Source organism: Pelmatolapia mariae, linkage group LG3_W (assembly GCF_036321145.2).
Source record: "Pelmatolapia mariae isolate MD_Pm_ZW linkage group LG3_W, Pm_UMD_F_2, whole genome shotgun sequence".
NCBI lineage: Eukaryota > Metazoa > Chordata > Actinopteri > Cichliformes > Cichlidae > Pelmatolapia > Pelmatolapia mariae.
The window spans coordinates 44,015,438-44,033,192 of NC_086229.1; the positions used below are offsets into that span (position 1 = coordinate 44,015,438).

Here is a 17,755-nt window from a genome sequence, read left to right on the forward strand (position 1 = left end):
ACTTTGGCAATCACTGCTCTACAACCACTAATGACAACAGCAGGCTTTAAGTGCTCTAGCTGTGTGTGTGTGTGTGTGTGTGTGTGTGTGTGTGTGTGTGTGTGTGTGTGTGTGTGTGTGTGTGTGTGTGTGTGTGTCGGCTTGAATGACACTAAAGTTCATTGATTTAATACCGTGCATGTTAACATTTTGGTGGTGGCACAGCCTGCTCTTCTTCCGTCCATTGCATCCCTCCCTCCTTCTCCTTTTAACCCCACCCGTTCCCGCATCCCTCCACCTTCCTCCTCTCTCCATCCTCTTCTTGACACATGTGTTGGACTGATTTTTGCATCTGTTTCCTGAATGATAAAAACAATCACATGAGCCTCTACTTGTTTCGGTCTGGTTTGTTCTTTCATGTGATCCGTGCTGCCGCTGAGACAAACGCAGACTCCCTGGGACAGATCGCACAGCTTAATCCTGACCAGCTCAACTCCAAGTTCAATTATTTTGGCAATTTCTTTTCTTTTCTTTAGATCGGGGAGTTTGTCAGATGTCCAGTGGCTTCACGGACTGGTTTCTTTATTGTTGAATGACAGCTCAGAGATTTCTCACCATAATTCACCCAAAATTCGTCCCATCCATACAGTTTCAAAAACACCTCTCCAGTTCAGATTTGCGAGTGGGCTGGAGCTAATCCCAGCTGACTTTATGTGAGTCTATCCTACCCTGGACTTTTACCAGTTTAAATTTCTGAGTTGTCACTCTGGAGGACTGTAATCTGTGGGCTGTAACTGGGTGCTGCAATCACTCGCTCCTGCTTCCTGTATGATTTTATTTACCCATCTTGACCACATCAGGCCTCTGGTGGTGATTGCTGAGACTTGTAGGTCATTCTCCCACTCCTTGACTTCTTATTCGCCACCCGCTCATCAATCCACACACCCGCCCCTACCGTTTGAACAAATGGCACAGGTGCTACTAACATTCATCTTCCTCACACACTGCATGCATGCTGTGATCAACCAAAACCCGTAGAGACTGAGCAAGGATAAAAACAGGGATGAAGTGAATGTGGAAACAGCTGGATCTTCTCTAGCCTGATGAAATGCACTTTTAGGATTGAATTACACTTTTTTTCAGTAAAAAAATGTGCAACATGTGTATTTCTCTTTAATTCTGACCTTGAAATTTTTTACACTGACTATAATATATATAGTGTCACTAAGCTTCTTCTTTTTTTATCTATCACGGCTATTATTCCTTTACCTTCTCTGATCTGTTTTTGAGGCTTATATTTATATTTTACCCTCTTTTTTTGCCTCCTTTTTCTTTTGCTCCACCAGCGTCACCATTTTAAAAAATGCAGTAAATTTATATGACAGAATAGAGTCCAACTGTAAGGCAGGAGTTTCTGCGGACTGCAATGTTTGCAGATGACACTGTGATCTGTAGTGAGAGTCGGGAGCAGGTGGAAGGGACCCTGGAGAGGTGGAGGTCTGCTCTGGGGAGAAAAGGGAAAGTCAGTAGAAGTAGGACAGAATACATGTCTGTGAATGAGAGGGAGAGCAGTGCACAAGAGAGGTGAAGAAGAGAGTTCAGGCCATTGGGAGTGGGTGGAGACGAGTGTCAGAGTTGATTTGTGACAGAAGAATAACCGCAAGTGGGAAAGAGAAGATTTAAAAAATGTTAGTGAGACCATTTTTGTGTTAAAAGTGGGGACATCAGTTCAAACTATATATCAGCAGTGTTGGGCAAGTTACTTTGAAAAAGTAATTCAATTATAGTTACTAGTTACTTCTTCAAAAAAGTAACTGAGTTACAATATCCTAAAAGTAATTAATTACTTGAAAAGTAACTATTGCGTTACTTTAAAAAAAAAGTTTAACCCTCTGGGGTCCAGGGTATAATTGGCCATTTTTTACTACTTTTGATTTTCCCTCCACATTTCACCTTTAAAAACTATTTACTTTGCCTTGTTTGGTATCATTCTTTTCAGCACAACCTCATGTGTCTGAATTTACAGTCATGTTTTCATTTTGACATACTGTATTAACACAATTGATCTAAAATCAGACAAAAACCATAAAATCAGAGTAGAAAAAGTTATATTTTTTACTGTAACAACCACAAACATGTTTAATGAATCATATTTCATAACTTTAAATGCAACTATAAATTGTCAATTTTAAAATCCTATGCACAAGTTTACTTTTACCCTTTTTTAAATAACCATTTCAAACTATTTACAGAACAATCAGCTGTTCTTCAATACGATGCCACACAAATTATTTGTGCCACTCCAAATATTTCTGTCCACTATAAAGGAGAACATCACAGCCTGATACCTGCAGGTCTGACAGCAGCAGGTGTATCACTCCTGTTTCTACCTGGAGACAGCAGTCGCCTCATTGTTCTGACACACAAAACTATCCACAACACTACACACTAACTACACAAGACAACACATTAACTACACACTCCAAACACGCTAAACGTCACAAATCTCACATCTCAAAACTCTCTCTCTCTCTTTTTCTGCTCTCTCTCTCTCTTTCGCCGTCACTCCTAAAACTTCCGCTGTTTTTTTTTGTTGTTTTTGGTCATAAGCACAGAGTGCTTGCTAGCGCTGTCCTTAGACAGTAAACGTGACGAAACTATTGAGGAAAAAATGCCGCGTATATATTGTTTATCATGACTCTGGTTTTACGTGGCCTATCAACATAATTTAAAAACTGGTCTATATCACCTTGTTGCTTTGTCTTTAAGTGGTCATGTGATTGGCTTACCACGACTACTTTATTCTTCCTCAGTCAAACAGCAGCACTCATGCGATTGTTTTGCCCCCTTAGCTCCAGGTGTTGTGCAAAAAGTGATCGTGATTTTCGCGTCCGCGGGAGCGCGCGCAGCTGCTTAAAGCTGTAGCGCCCAGATTACTTACGTAGTCAGCTACTTCCGTGCTACTGATATAAGATGCGGTAAGCTGAACACAGCTTCAACCGTCTGTTTGTTGAAAAATAGTAACAGACCGCGTTTCCTTGTTAGTAACTGTAACGGCGTTGTAACGATAGGAATAGTAATTAGTTAGATTACTCGTTACTGAAAAAAGTAACGCCGTTAGTAACGCCGTTACTTGTAACGCCGTTATTCCCATCACTGTATATCAGTTTTTAAATTGTGTTGATAGGCCACGTAAAACCAAAGTCATGATTAAAAAAATATAGACGCGATATTTTTTCCTGAATACTATCGTCATGTGTATTGTCTAAGGACAGCGCTAGCAGGCACTCGCTGCTTAAAAAAAAAGAAAAGCAAACAAAAAACACCCCTTTCCTGTTGGTGGAAACATTTACCATGTCGACCAATCAAAAAGTGATATGGCAACGTGGCATTTGGTTGTTTGGGAAGAGGGTAAAGTTTTAGGAGTGACGGCGAGAGAGAGCGAGTTTTGAGATGTGAGAGATTTGTGACGTTTAGTGTGTTTGGAGTGTGTAGTTAGTGTGTTGTCTTGTGTAGTTAGTGTGTAGTGTAGTGGATAGTTTTGTTTTGTGTGTTAGAACAATGAGGCGACAGCTAAATGTCACAGTTGCCACCAAAGGCAGACTGCAGTGTAAACGCTGTCTCCAGGTGGAAAACAGGAGGAGTGATACATCTCATATTGTGCAGCGTGCAGAGTGTGCAGGTCTCACCTTCTCGCCTAAAGAAGTACAAAGCTTTAAAAAGATCTACTTTCGATATAAGGACTGATGTCCCTTATCGACTGTGTGCACATTTATATGCATAACAGCAGGTTAGATTAACTCTGAAAAAAGAAAACTGAGGTCATTAGTTGCATCTGATCAGCTGTGATGCTACTCTGCTGCACACTGTGCTGAGAGTCCAGATCTGCTCTGCTCAGTGAATATAATTTAAAGTGATTTTTCAAGGTGCTGATGCTATCTTTCTCACCTTTGCTTCACTAAAATAATCCTCCCATTCTCTCCTTTTCCTCTCACCTTCTCTCCTTCCTTTCTTCATTTCCCCTCCTCTGCTCTTCGCGTCTCCTGATTGGCTAACAGTGTGTTTCGTGTGTATTTCGGACTCTAGGGTGACGTGGGTCTTCCCGGACCCAGGGGTAGTCCCGGCGACACGTCGCTAAGCGGCCCAAAAACACTCACTATCTACAAAGGAGATAAGGTAACACAGCAAAGGAAGGGAAGGAGCGAAGGTTTTTGAGCTAACACAACAGACACACAAAAACACACGCAAGGATGTGGTGGGGGTTTCACTGCAAAAAGTAACCAAAAAAAAGAAGTGCAACGATGCAGCAGTAGGCAGGTCAAAGGTCTAATAAAGAAGAGGAGCAGTGATTGCAGCAAACCTTACAAACCTCAGAGAGGAGGACGTGCTGGAGGGAGGAAACAAGGAGCCGAGGGAGGACGTGAGGAGACACGGGGAGAGGTGGAGGAGAGGTCGGTCATCACTGTCCAGACTCACAGAGAGCAGCAGTCGTGCATCTTTAATCAGAATTTGGAGAAAAAATCATTTACATTTTTCAGCCAACCTGAATTTTTTTATTAAGATCATATAAGAAATACAGTATTTATCTCATATTTGTTTTACAGCTGTAATAAAAATAATGAAAGCAACACAGCTGCTGCAGACTGTGAGTGTGAGAGTCAAACTATGGTATTAAAGGTGCTGTGTGATTAACTGCTGGAAAACCACTGATTTAGTTTAGGTTCAGTAAAAATTGCTCTGTACTAAGAAGCTCTTATTGTGAAAGGTGTTTGGATAAAATTGTTTTTCTTCCTTGGGATGTGTTGTCATTGTGCAGTGTGTTTGAGGCTTATAACGTTTATGCATTAAACTGCAGTCTAGTGAACACGACAAAAGGGACCCTAGTGAAAAGTTGCTGTTATAAACTTAATGTTAAAAAGTCAGCATGTCTGAGCTTTCAAGTTCAAACTATTGATCTTAAAGCTTCCCGTTGGATAAAAAGTTTATTTTTTGGTAGCTTTCAAACACATGACACAGACTGACACATCTTGAGTACAGACACTTTTGGAAACATGAGGAGATCTGCCAAAAGAAATCATAGTACTCATATCTGTTTAGTTAAAATTTAATCTGACTATTACTGTCTGAACTTCCTTCAAAGTTTCTGTAAGTAGGATAAAAGTTGTAAAAAAACCCAAAAAAACAAACACCAGCCTCTCTTCATCCTCATCCATAAAGCTCCTCGCTCCTCTCCTCGGTCTGCGCTCTCTTCAGCCGCTTCCTGCGCGGCCTCATGCCGTCCATCCTCCAGTCGACAGTCTGCCCTCTCTTCCCCTAAACGTTCCAAAAGCTGGGGTTGTTTTTCCCCGCGCTTCGTCAGCGTAAACAGTTCTTTCTTCCTTGGTCACCGCATCCAGGGCGACATGGGCTTGCCTGGTGACCCCGGCCAGCCAATGATCAATGGCGTTGTGGAGTTTGTGGGTTTTCCCAAAGGAGACAAAGGAATGCAGGTTTGTTGGGAAACACAAGTCATAATTAGCGTTTTATTTCACTGTCACAAAAAAATCAGTTTCGAACATAAAAAAGTCATTTTAATGGTGGCAACAGCCTGAAAGTGATCGACACCATCATGTGTTGGTAAACTTGTATGCTTCACTTCTCCCAGGTTCACTACTATATGAATCAGAGAAATGGACATTTTTTTGGGTGTAACCGACACATATCCAAACCAAGACTTCCTGTTATGTCCATGTGTCATTCTGAAAAGTAGATTTTTAATTATTGCCACATGAGAGCGATGGTCATCTGGCAGATTTCTTGAAAAGCGAGCTCTCTGTTTGCTCCCCAACACATATTGTTTTTGCTTCATGCAACCAAAGCACGCTCCAGCGTGGCTGATCAATATAAACAGGACCAGAAGCAAAAGGCTTCCTGTCCTTTACCAAGAGTTTCTGCGAATGCATCTAACTTCTGTTTGTAGAGGTGACCAGAATAGTTTCTGAGCCTATGGCCACTCAGAAAGTTAAAAACCAACACTATACTAATGCTGCAGTTTAGTATTGAACACATTTAAACTCACAACACTAACATCTAGTTTTGTAACGCTATTGCTAATGTCGGGGAACATTTCCCCTGATATAATAAATCAGTTAAAACATGCTTCCCAAAATGTATTAAAGTAGAAAAATGCACGGCAAAAAGTACTCTTCTTTTATTTCCCCTCTACAAAAAAAAAGGTATCAAAGAGAAAAAAATCTACAAAAATAAAAGAAAAATGGAAACTTTTTCCTGGGAAATGTGATCCTTTTCCAGGGAGGTCACAGTCTCCCTGCATCACTGAAAACAGTAGGATAGATAAACAACAACAACAAAAAAAAATTTGAAAGGTGAAGGTGACCAGCTGACTTTATACCTTTTGAGCATATGAATTCCCCTGGGAAATACCACTGAGTGATATTTACTCACCGCGTGGGTGCAAATCACCCCATGTTAGTGCTTTAGGGTCTAAACAGACAGCAGCAGCCACATTAAGCTGTTAAATGACGAGCTGCACGAGACCGTTTTCTTAGCGAGGTGTTGTTTTTATCAGACTGAAGCAGGATTAAATCAGATCACAGCCGCACAGCGATGGAAAAAAGCCACCTACTTCCCGACATACCTCACAATAATGACAATCCTTTCTTTTGGTAGCTCTTGCTCCGAGACCTCAGTGATCTTCAGACTTTTAGAAGACCTTTTGCATGCCTGAGTCAGTAAAAGTTTCACAGCTGGAAGGTCAAAATAATAAACCTCAGGCTCCGTGAATAAGAGACAAATAGAAGGAAAAGATGTGAAAAAATGACATCTTTAATTCCACTTCATCAAAACAGTAAATTAGGGAGGGACTAACAGTCACTGCTATTAAATTACATGCAACAGACTTGAGGCACAACAGTCCCGCATGCATTTCAACAAGAGGAGTACATCTACTTGACTGTCAAACAAATTATGACTATCACAGACGATCCTGATTTTAGCACAATTAAGTACAACCCCACTTGTCCCCAAAATTGCGATGCTTTAAATGTACTCTAGATAAGAACTGAATGCAATGATTTGCAAATTTGCAAATATTTTATGAATAACTGAGAAAATGCTTAATTTTAAAAAAAAATGGTTAACTGCAAAAGGTGAGTAACATGATTGGATATAAAAAAGAGCCTCTCAGAAGTAATGCAGGGCAGAGGTTCAACTATTTGCAAATTGTCGAATAATTTCAGAATAATGTGCTTCAATATAAAATTATTAATACTTAAAATATGTCGTCATCTACAGTGCATAATATCAAAAGATTTGGAGAATCTGGAGGAATCCAAAAATTCCTATTGTTGTCTGTGATCTCTGGGCGCTCAGACGGCGCGGCATTAAAAACAGGAATGATTCAGTCATGAAAATCAGGAACACTTCTACAAATCCATCCACAAAATGCCGGTTAAAGCTCTACCGCGCAAAGAAGAAACCATACGTGAACAGGATCCATGATATATTAAAAGCAATGAATGAAACAAAAACAAATGGGGATGGAGTGCGTAACAAGGATGTATTTTTTGCTGTTGTTTACTTTGTTCTCTCGTTACCTCTCTCAAAGGGTGACCCCGGTCCAAAGGGAATTAAAGGATACCCTGGAATACCCGGCCTACCTGTAAGTATTCAAACTGTTTGCTTGTTTATTTTTTATTTCATGCCCACCATGCAAAATGTATTTTAGGAGAAATTTTGACTCAGGAGACCTTCCTTTTTGTCGTTTAATTAAAGGGACCCTTTGGCTATCCTGGAGAATATGGGGAAAAGGGCATTCCTGGATACCCTGGGAGCAGAGTAAGACTCTGTGCTTTTTGGCTTCAGTTGCACTGCATTTAGTGACATTACTGTTTGAAATTCCTTCCTTATTTCCCTTTGTGAGGGGAACTCCTCACACCATTTCCTCTTCTTCTGTGGTGGGTGTTGTTTGTGTTTCCGCCAAGCAGGGTGCTCCAGGGCTTAACGGACCTCCCGGTGTTCCAGGACTGCAGGTAGGGTTTGTAAGCACAGAGTAATCGTTCTGACATTAATTATGTGCCACAGAAAATACTCAGCTGGCTTACAGGTGAAAGTAATTGTTTTTTTGCCATCATCTCCACAGTTATCCTCTTATATTAGACACATCTTTCCTACATAGAAGAGGAGATCCATCTACTGTTGTTTTAACCAGAGCCAAATTGAAATTTGTTTTCTTTTAAATGAATATAATTTTACCTATATTTAGTGAATTGGGGTTTCATGTAAAAATGTAATTGATGGTCTTAAATCATAGAAGAAAAGAGCAACACATTTGTTGCCCTTACTCCATGTTAATAATCATATTTATGTGCAGTCACAACCAAAGACTCCAACAAAAGCCAAGAAAAAATACATAACACACTTCCAAGTACACTTCAGATAACCTCATAATATCTACAGGAAACTCAGTAGTTACTGCATCCTCTTATTTTCTAACTCATTACAAAATATATATATTATTGTCAATACAAACACCCCTGCTGCACGGCATGATAGCCATTAGTCTTTGAACCTGTACAGTATGCTAAATTTAGATTTTTTTTTCTTCCACCCAGGGACCCAAAGGACGTCCAGGCATCCCGGGCTCACCGGGATACCCAGGATTCAAGGTAGAATCACTGTTCCTCTAAAGCAGATGTATAGTACAAGTCAGGGGTATTTTCTTGCAACTGTGTTTTCCTATATCCTAATTATTATAAAGAGACATCAACATTTCTTACTAAAAAGAAGTTTTATATCATTTGTAATTAGTGAACCTGTGAATTTATAACACCACAATATATCAGATCCACACGCGTGGTGACCCCTTAGGCATAAAGGGAGCAGCTGAAAGGGCAAAGTTTGTATAAAGCTTCTCTGCTATTTCACCAGCAGATGGGGCTACTGTGCTCACATTGATGGTAGCAATTTCTATTGCTATATCTATAAAATATACTACTCTTGTTACAGAGGTATTGACGACTTGTAAAAGCTTAATATTTTTTGTAAGGATATTTTTATACAAAACATTAACAATAATTAAGTTGCCTAATCACAAATCTAAATTCATTTATAAAGAGTACCCTAGCTTAGCAGTTAGAGGCCATTTCATTAAACCCGTTTGATTTCTTGGTAACGCAAATATGTAATCAGCTGATAATATGGCAGCAATTGTATTTGGACATGTTGACATGGTCAAGATGACCTGCTGAGGTTCAAACCGAGCAAAGAATGAGGAAGAAAGGTGGGTGAAGATACCTTGTTAATATCAAAGGAGAGTGGCTTGATGGCTTGGCTACTCTGAGCTGAGAAGAAGACAGTAACCCAACAACCACTCATTACAGCCAGAAGAGCAGATGAGCATCACTGAAAGCACAAAATGTTAATATCACTCTGCCACAATGACACATTTTCAGATAGCACCCTCTGGCTTTTATGGTTAGCTAACTAAAAATGGTTACTTATCTATATGTTGGTTAAAGATTCAGAGAGATGATACCATCAATATTTCTGCTCTAACCTGTTTTTTGGGTACATCTTGTAGGGAGACCAGGGAGACCCCGGACCCCCAGGACCTCGCTCTTATGTTAATGGGGGTTATGCTATTCAAGGTAACATGAACACTTTATGTTTTTTTTACACGTGTTCCTGTGAACCACCTGCCCTTTAACCACCTCTTCTGTGATTGGTTGCAGGATCTCCAGGGGACTCGGGTTTACGTGGCTTTCCAGGACCCCGGGGTGACCAGGGACCTCCAGGCTTTCCAGGACCTCCCGGCCAACCAGGACCTAATCGTTTTGGTCCAGGTAATGCACACAGACTCACACTGATCATGGAGGATTAACCACCATCAGTAATGATCTTTAGACAACAGAAGCTGTCTGTGCACACAGGTCTTCAAGGTCCTCCTGGGCCCAAAGGTGTAAAAGGAGAAGTGGGTGACCCCGGCTTACGACCCACTGGTTTTGAAGTTTTCACAGGACCCTCTGGGCCCCCAGGACCCAGTGGCCTTCCTGGACCTCAAGGCCCTCCAGGTACATTTACACAAAAACAGCAGATAAAGCTCTGTGGTCCTTCCCTCTCAGGCGAGCAGAAGTAGAAACTGAATATTTTAAAGTACAGCTTTATTTTTATTTTCCTCCTAATTTTCTTATACATGTTTGAGCTTTGACTGTTGTGTAAGTTGTGCTCAGTTTCTGTTACTGTTGGGGTTGCGGGGACTGAAGCAAAATATTTTTCAGTATATAAAAAAATAGGTTTTTACATTTTAAGCACAATAAAATTCAACTACTCGGTAGAAGCGAAAGACAAGAAATAGAAACACTTTCAAATATAACAGCTGACTGACTTTGCTGTCCTCCAAGGCACAAACGCTGACCCCTGCTACATCTATCCTGATACAGGTCAGTCCTACAGGTATCCCAAAGGCAGCCATATTTCTTTGAAACTCGCCAGCAACAATCACCCTGCCAAAGTGAAATTCAAAACCGCAGACTCAACTTTTACAGGCAGCATCTAGCTGCCACAATGCTTTATTTTATTCACTTCTGTGCTGTGGAGGGAGCGGTTGTTAGTATAGAGTGTAGCCAGCTTCAGTCTTGGATATGAGAGGCTCTCTCTACTGATCCAAGCTGCTTTTCTCATCTCTGGTGACAAGGTGTCGCCTGCTGTGAACATAATTCACAGATCTCACGTGGACATTAACGCTTGCCAGCAAAAGATTTTTATAATGACTGTTTATTTCTAAAACAAACACATGGAAGCACAGGGAGAAACAGTCTGTGTAACATACTGGAAGGAAATCACTGGAAAAATATCCGAAGGTGGTTATAAGATGATTTCACTTGCATGGAAGATGCTGTGTTTGGGTATTTTCTTTGCCGGGGTAAGGCTCCGAACTGCAACAGGCTGTGCATGCTGCTTCTGGCGAGTAGCTCTTAACCATGACGGTCGATGTAAAATCACTGAAAGGGTTCATGTTGTTTTACATTTTAAGATGACAAAAAATAAGCCTCTCATCTTGCAACAGCAGCTTAAATCTTTTGTCAAATCTGGAAACCAAACAAAGCAAACTAACCTGATTTTAAACTGTGGCTTCAAGCCGCACTTCCGCTCTGCTGGCTTGAGTAATTCCTTTTCCGGTTATTGAAAGCATGGTTTAAAAAGGAGAAGCAATAAATCAGTTCAAGAAACTTAAATAAGTATAAAGTGTTTGTGTAAAATCTTAAAGTAACAATTTGTGACTTTTAAAGCTACTTTGCGGTCAGTGTAACCTCTAATGGGTGTAGCTTTGCGTGTGTGTTTGTGCTTGCAGGTGACTCTGAAGGTCTACCAACTGCTCCCCCTGGAGGCCCCGGGCGGCCTGGTCCCATAGGATTGCCAGGAAACATTGGTGCCAAAGGGTTTAGAGGTACACACAGATATGCAGACTTCATGAAATGAAATGATTTGCTTCTTGCAAAAATATATTTAAATCATAGCGTTTTTCTTTCAAAATGAGTCTAAATTGTTGTGGAGAAGTGAAGAGGTGAGTGAGGAGTTTACCCACACAGGAGCAGATGTAATAAATGAAAAGCAAGCTGCAAAATACAAATACGAAGCATCGGTATCCAAGGGAACAAACACAACTACTGGAAATAAAAGCACAAGTGCTACAATCTACAATTCTTAATCCCACCATCCTGCAGGTGACCCCGGTGACTGCAGATGTTCAGGAGGAGACTTCTCGGGGTTAGTTGGACCACCTGGACGTCCAGGAACCAATGGCAGTCCTGGCTTCCCTGGAGTGAAGGGTTTTCCTGGAGACCCCGGTTCACTAGGCTTCAGTGGTCTTCCAGGACCTAGTGTAAGCAAAACTCTGCCCTTGATATGACTTGAATGGGAATTATTAATAATAATAATCATCATCATCATCGTATTAATCATAATGATAAGTAATATAAATGCATGCATACCAGTTTCTGAAGTTTCAAATTTCTGTAACTATGCAGGGTCCTCCTGGTCAGCAGGGCTTCCCCGGGCGTAAGGGAGAGAAGGGGGCTCCATATTACCCCACCCTAAATCTGGGGTCGAAGGGAGTTATAGGAGATCCTGGACCCAGAGGTCCTACAGGTGAAACAGGAAATCCTGGAAGAGACGGACTGCCTGGCTTCCCTGGATTTCCCGGACCCCCAGTGAGTCCCTCGAAATACAGTTTACATATTAATTCATCTTCAGAAAGATTTTAATTTAATACGTTTTTAAAAAGACATCCAAATGAGGATCATTGTAAACTCATTTCCTCTTTCCTCTCATATATTTTCTGTCCTTTCATTTTCTTTTTTTCCCTTTCTACTTCTTTTGTTTTTCGTCTCTTGCTTCTTTCCTGTCTTTTCATCTCATTCCCTTATTTCCTTCCTTCTCCCGTATAATTTCTGTGCCTTTCTGTTCATCCCCCTTTCTTCCCCCTTTTATTTTGTATTTTATCATCTCTTTCCTTCCTTTTTCTCTTTTCCTTCTTTTTATTATCTTTTGTCTTCTGTTTTCTCTCCTGCTTTTTCATTATCCTTCTTTTGTTTTACTCACATTTTCTACCACTCACCTCCTTTGCTTTCCCTTTTTTGCTTTATTTACTTTCTTTTTCTTATATTTCCTCTAACTTTCCTTTTCTCCTTCTTCTTGTTTTTCTCTTTCCTTTCATGTCCTATCCTTTTTCCTGTTTCCTTATTTTCCATTCCCTCTTCCATTTCTCGCCTTTCCTTTCTTTCCTTTCCTTTCCTTTCCTTTCCTTTCCTTTCCTTTCCTCTCCTCTCCTCTCCTCTCTAGGGTGATGCAGGCATCGGCTCAAGGGGAGAAAAAGGATTCCAAGGGTTTCCAGGTTCTAAGGGACGTCCTGGAGGCCCTGGTGAGTCGGGCATTGGCTACGATGGAGCACCCGGCTTGCGTGGAGACCCCGGAGAACCCGGTATACCTGGTTTGCCAGGGCCACCTGGTTCACCTGGAGAGAAAGGTAAACAATGGTGTTTTGAGTGTGTGTCCGTGAGACAGAGAATGACATAAAATATGTGAATGTGTGTCATGCAGTCTTCTTCCACAGGCCGATAGCCACACCACCTCATCCCATCACTGTCCATCCTCAGCATACAACAGTTATCATCCTCACATGCTAGATCATTATAAGACCTCTGTGAGGCAGCCTGTCCAGGACCTGAACAGAGCTTGTGGCTCTTGTTAGATTTCCTCTTCCAAAGCAGCTTCCTGCTCTCCGTGTTTCCTCGGCTGCAGCAGCAAATGATTAACAAAATGATTAACGGTCTCCATTAATGTACTTACACACTTCACCTGCAGCCAACAATCTATAAACTGCTTCCTTAATGGAATGATTGATGCTTAATGATGATGATGTATTTGCTGATTAAGCTAAAACGACTGTGCTTGTTTAGTCTCAGAACAGGTGAGAAGTTTGATGTTTGCCATGTCTGGCTTTTTACCCAAAAATCTGCTGCTAAACTAAATTTATATAACCAAACCAAAACAGAGTTTTTGTGTGTATTTTCTTTTGCAAATCTTTTTTTTTTACTAATCTTATATTAGCTTATCAACAGTCAGCTTCTAGCTACACTTTTCAATTTTTTGCTACAGCCACAAGGAATATAAAATGATGGCAGCAGCAGACGCCCACTTCTGCCTGAGGCTAAATGACACAAACCTTTCGGCAGCAGCTGGCCACTCATCTTTAGTATGAATGTGTGCTTTCATACCATGACGACTGATTAATTTTTGCTTTTAATATGAAGGTTATTGTCGCTGGCAGGAGTTAAGAGAGAACAAAGTGTTTGGATGCCTCGCTGGCACACTGATGCCCCTCCTTCTTCTCTCTCCTCTCATGTTGACGGCAATAACCTGTTTTTGCCTGAACTGAGTGAACTTATTGCTGATTTGCTGATACCTGTTGTGATGAAAACCCAACTCAATGGCTTTATTGGAGCATGCAAATCAACCTAACTGGCTTTGTATGCTGCCACCTTCTGCCTCTCCCTCTCTCTCTACCTGTCTTTATCTCCCCCATCCATCCACCCCCTCGTCTCTCTGACCTCCTTTGTGCATGTGTATCTATCCAGGTGAAAGCATCTGTGAAGGGCTTAATGACGCCGAAGAGGGACAGGGTGGGTAACTGATTCTTTTATCCACCAGCCAGGCTAGCGAGCCTTCGACAGAACGTCTAGAGTTAGTTTCAAGCAGACGAGCAGCTGGTGGATGAATATGCTGCTGCTGTTTACAATGGAAGCAACCTGTTTGGTCTGTCTGATGGGTTTCAGAAAAAGAGCATTCCACATTCAATGAATGATGCTTCAATCATATGACTTTCAAAAACTAGAAAAACTTTTTAGGCCAGTAAATCTACCATGAACAGTTGGGTCCAAAGTTATTGCAATAGTGTGTAAAGAACTGCAAATGTCATAATTCATAAAACTAAAATAGAGAGAAAAGAATACATCGTATCAATGATGACCATTAAAAATGTAACCATGGGTTTTGCTTTAGTCAAGCCTGTAGCGCCTTGAAGATAGAAAAGGGAAAATTTACTCAGTATATTTAGGGAGACAAAATAACGTGTGATCATAATCCAAACCTAAGCCTATATTCTGGTTAAACAAAAGTTGTTGTCTTTGTTCCCTAATTGCCAAGATTTTGGCATAAAAAGAAAGAGTGATTCTGATTGCCTAGGGTTATAGTTAGGGTTAGGTTTGGCACAGATGATGACTTAGATCTCAGAGGGTTAATGATGTGATAGCCCGATGTAAGCCATTCATCAGCTTTGGGTTGCCAGGTTATGAATTTTCCGAAATAACCCATGTTTATCCTTTTTATCATTCTGCCCTTGTAATATTAGTAGACCCTTGGTAATTCCCTAAGAAACTCCAGTGTTTCTGCAGCTCTGTCAAAAAACAGTCTGGGAGCTCAGACTATTGTTTGAGGTCTTATTACAGCTTAGAAATGTTTCATAAGGGAAGTCTTTTCAGAAAAAGCCCCAGTCTCCCTTAATCATGGGAAACGTAGTGCGCTCTGGAAACAACTGGCTAACTGTCAATCATTTGTTCATGATAAGGCTGATGGAAGCTTCTCGCTCCCTGCGTCTTCAGGGTTTCCACTCAGGCCCAGTCAGTCGATGATTGACTGTCGAGCTTCAGGGCTGTTTATACGTGCTCGGCTTCCTCCAATCAAAACTGCTGAAATCTTGCGCATGTTTTCAAGCCATGCCTCTGCAAAATGCTTTTAACCAATGAAAGGTGCCGAGTGGGAAAGAAAGAGAGGGTGCTAATGGAAATAATACAACTGATCCTCAAACACAAAACCCGCACTGGATTTCTAATTCCCATTATCTTCTTAATATAATGAATTTGCTTCTAACTCCCTGCACAAAAAGTCTCTGTTGGCGTGAGCGGAGGCGATAGACAATCGGCAACGCAACTAAACATTCACTGAATATAATTATCCAACATTTTACTGTGTCACTGTGTTTATATTGCCGTTATTTATAACAATACATTATCACATATGTCTAAAATGGTGTTAAAATTGATGTTTCACTATACTGAAGATTTTGTTTGTATTTATTAACATGTGATTTTGACCTGTGCTACATTGTGCTAATTCAACTCTTTGCCCTGATTTGATTAGATGAAAAGAATACACAACTCTATAACTGTGTTTATATATAAATAGGTATACATTTAGCTATTATGTGTCCAAGTGTTCACTCTAAATGTGTATTCAAGTGCTTGAGGTCTGAATGCTAACCTGTGTATGACTGCTACCAGGACAAACTCTGCCTTGCGTATTTACGGGTGAGGCCGGAGACCCAGGCGATCCCGGTTTCCCTGGACAACCAGGTACGATTTAACAGATGTCTTATGGTGATTTTACAGCCTTAAAGCCTTAAACTCTATGACGATCACAGTTAAGCTCATCCACTGTCACAACAAGTTGCTTTAGCCCCCTCCCCCCCACACACACACACTTTTACACCATATGTTCTCTGATTGGCTGCCTGTCCCTCTCTATGACATCACAGATCCAAGAATAGATTGTAGTAGTTTACTTTTACACAAGTTGACCTCAACATTTCAAACTTTGCCCATGTTTAATGCACCAATCTACCAATGGAACAACAGGAAATGGAGAAAAGCATAATAGGTCCTCTTTGCATGCACTTTCATATTGTTCATTTGTAGATACAGGTGCAAATTGCATGGTTTTACTTTGTTGCTCTAGGTTTTCTAGTTGATCAATTAAGATTCTCAATCAGTGTTTACAGAAATAAGATGAATATATTCATTAATAATTTTATGAAACAACTTTGTCTCTATTTCTCCTTGTAATGTTGTTGTGACTATTGCTTACAAACTGGGGAAACAAATCATCAGAATCAGCTAATAATAAGAGATCAACTTGTGCCTCTTTGCCAGGTCTTAAAGGTAAACCAGGGCTGCAAGGGCCCTCTGGACGTCCAGGGTTTGATGGCCCCAAAGGAGAAAGAGGAGACCCCGGCACCGGAGGCGTGCGTGGACCTGAAGGTAAAACTGCGTGGTGGGGTTTCTCTGTACTCATTGCGATCCAGACTGCAATAAGACATAACATGCAAAAGTCAAATAATTACAAATGAAACTCAAAGCTTTTTTTAATTGTAATGTAAATTGAATTGTGTAATTCATTTAATTATCCTCTAATCTCTGATTTAAGCCTTCTTATAATGCTATTACACAGAGGTAGTGTCATGGCAGGGATAGCTGGTGTGTTTATGAATTGGACCCAAAAGCAGACACTGGAGAAATGAACTGATGTTTAAACAAAAAGCAAGCCTTTATTACAAGATACAAAAAATAGAAAAACAAAGGTGGAACTAAACTAAAACCTGAAGTGGGAAAACTAAAACTAACTATGAAATGATGACAAAAGACAAGAACATGAAACTGAATTGGAACATGCAAAAATGTAACTGTGAAATAATCCAAACATGAAAATGAGCATGAGCATGAACATGAACCCGGACAGTTGGAAGCAGAAACGTCGACATGAAGACAACCAGACAACCCGACACTCAACAGAGGAAGATGGGGGACTTAAATACACAGAAGGGTAATGATGGAAGTGGAAACACCTGGGGAAACACAGCTGAAACAAATAAACGTGATGCCACAGGAGAAGCAAAACTAAACACACTGAACATGGAAACAAGACTTACAAAATAAAACAGGAAACATAATGGAACATAGACACAACAGCACAAGGGTGACAATTAGAACCTGGATCAGAAGGGAGAGACTAATGCACTGGCATAAATGAAAGTAAAAACACAGAAGACGAGACCGACTACATAGAGGACAGGAAACGACTCATAAATCAGGAGACATTGATGGAACAAAAACTAGAATAAATCTCAACTAAACCCTAACTAAATAATAACGCCAGAACTTAATATTATCGCAATCTTAACATAAGAAAATCACAAATACAAAATAAACTCAAAACACTGGGTCACAGACCCAGCCCCTGACAGGTTATTTCATTTGCTTCTAGTGCTGCATTTATGATTAGGCAGTTACTGGAGGCTGTGCCATAAACAAAATGACATGTTTAAAACATGTCAATAAACATGTTAAAAGTAATTAATTGTGGCGATCTTGGAATGTTCGCGTTGCAGGGGCCATGTCTACAACCATGGCCTATAACCATGCGCATGGGCAGGTGATGTCTTCAA

At 40.6% G+C, this 17,755-nt stretch overlaps 1 protein-coding gene across 2 annotated transcripts in view; it reads left to right on the top strand.

Moving 5' to 3' along the window:
* The window catches only part of LOC134624477 (collagen alpha-6(IV) chain-like), a 149,101-nt gene that overhangs the window by 112,697 nt on the left and 18,649 nt on the right, over positions 1-17,755 (top strand). Inside the window, exons 12-26 of one of the 2 annotated variants that reach the window (XM_063469458.1) lie at positions 5,376-5,468; positions 7,586-7,639; positions 7,753-7,815; positions 7,965-8,009; positions 8,592-8,645; positions 9,560-9,626; positions 9,711-9,821; positions 9,909-10,049; positions 11,330-11,425; positions 11,703-11,860; positions 12,006-12,188; positions 12,820-13,003; positions 14,115-14,159; positions 15,816-15,887; positions 16,464-16,571. In XM_063469458.1, the coding sequence (XP_063325528.1) occupies positions 5,376-5,468; positions 7,586-7,639; positions 7,753-7,815; positions 7,965-8,009; positions 8,592-8,645; positions 9,560-9,626; positions 9,711-9,821; positions 9,909-10,049; positions 11,330-11,425; positions 11,703-11,860; positions 12,006-12,188; positions 12,820-13,003; positions 14,115-14,159; positions 15,816-15,887; positions 16,464-16,571 (1,474 nt within the window). The remainder of the gene's footprint in view (positions 1-5,375; positions 5,469-7,585; positions 7,640-7,752; positions 7,816-7,964; positions 8,010-8,591; positions 8,646-9,559; positions 9,627-9,710; positions 9,822-9,908; positions 10,050-11,329; positions 11,426-11,702; positions 11,861-12,005; positions 12,189-12,819; positions 13,004-14,114; positions 14,160-15,815; positions 15,888-16,463; positions 16,572-17,755) is intronic. The other variant, XM_063469459.1, reaches the window with a different exon arrangement.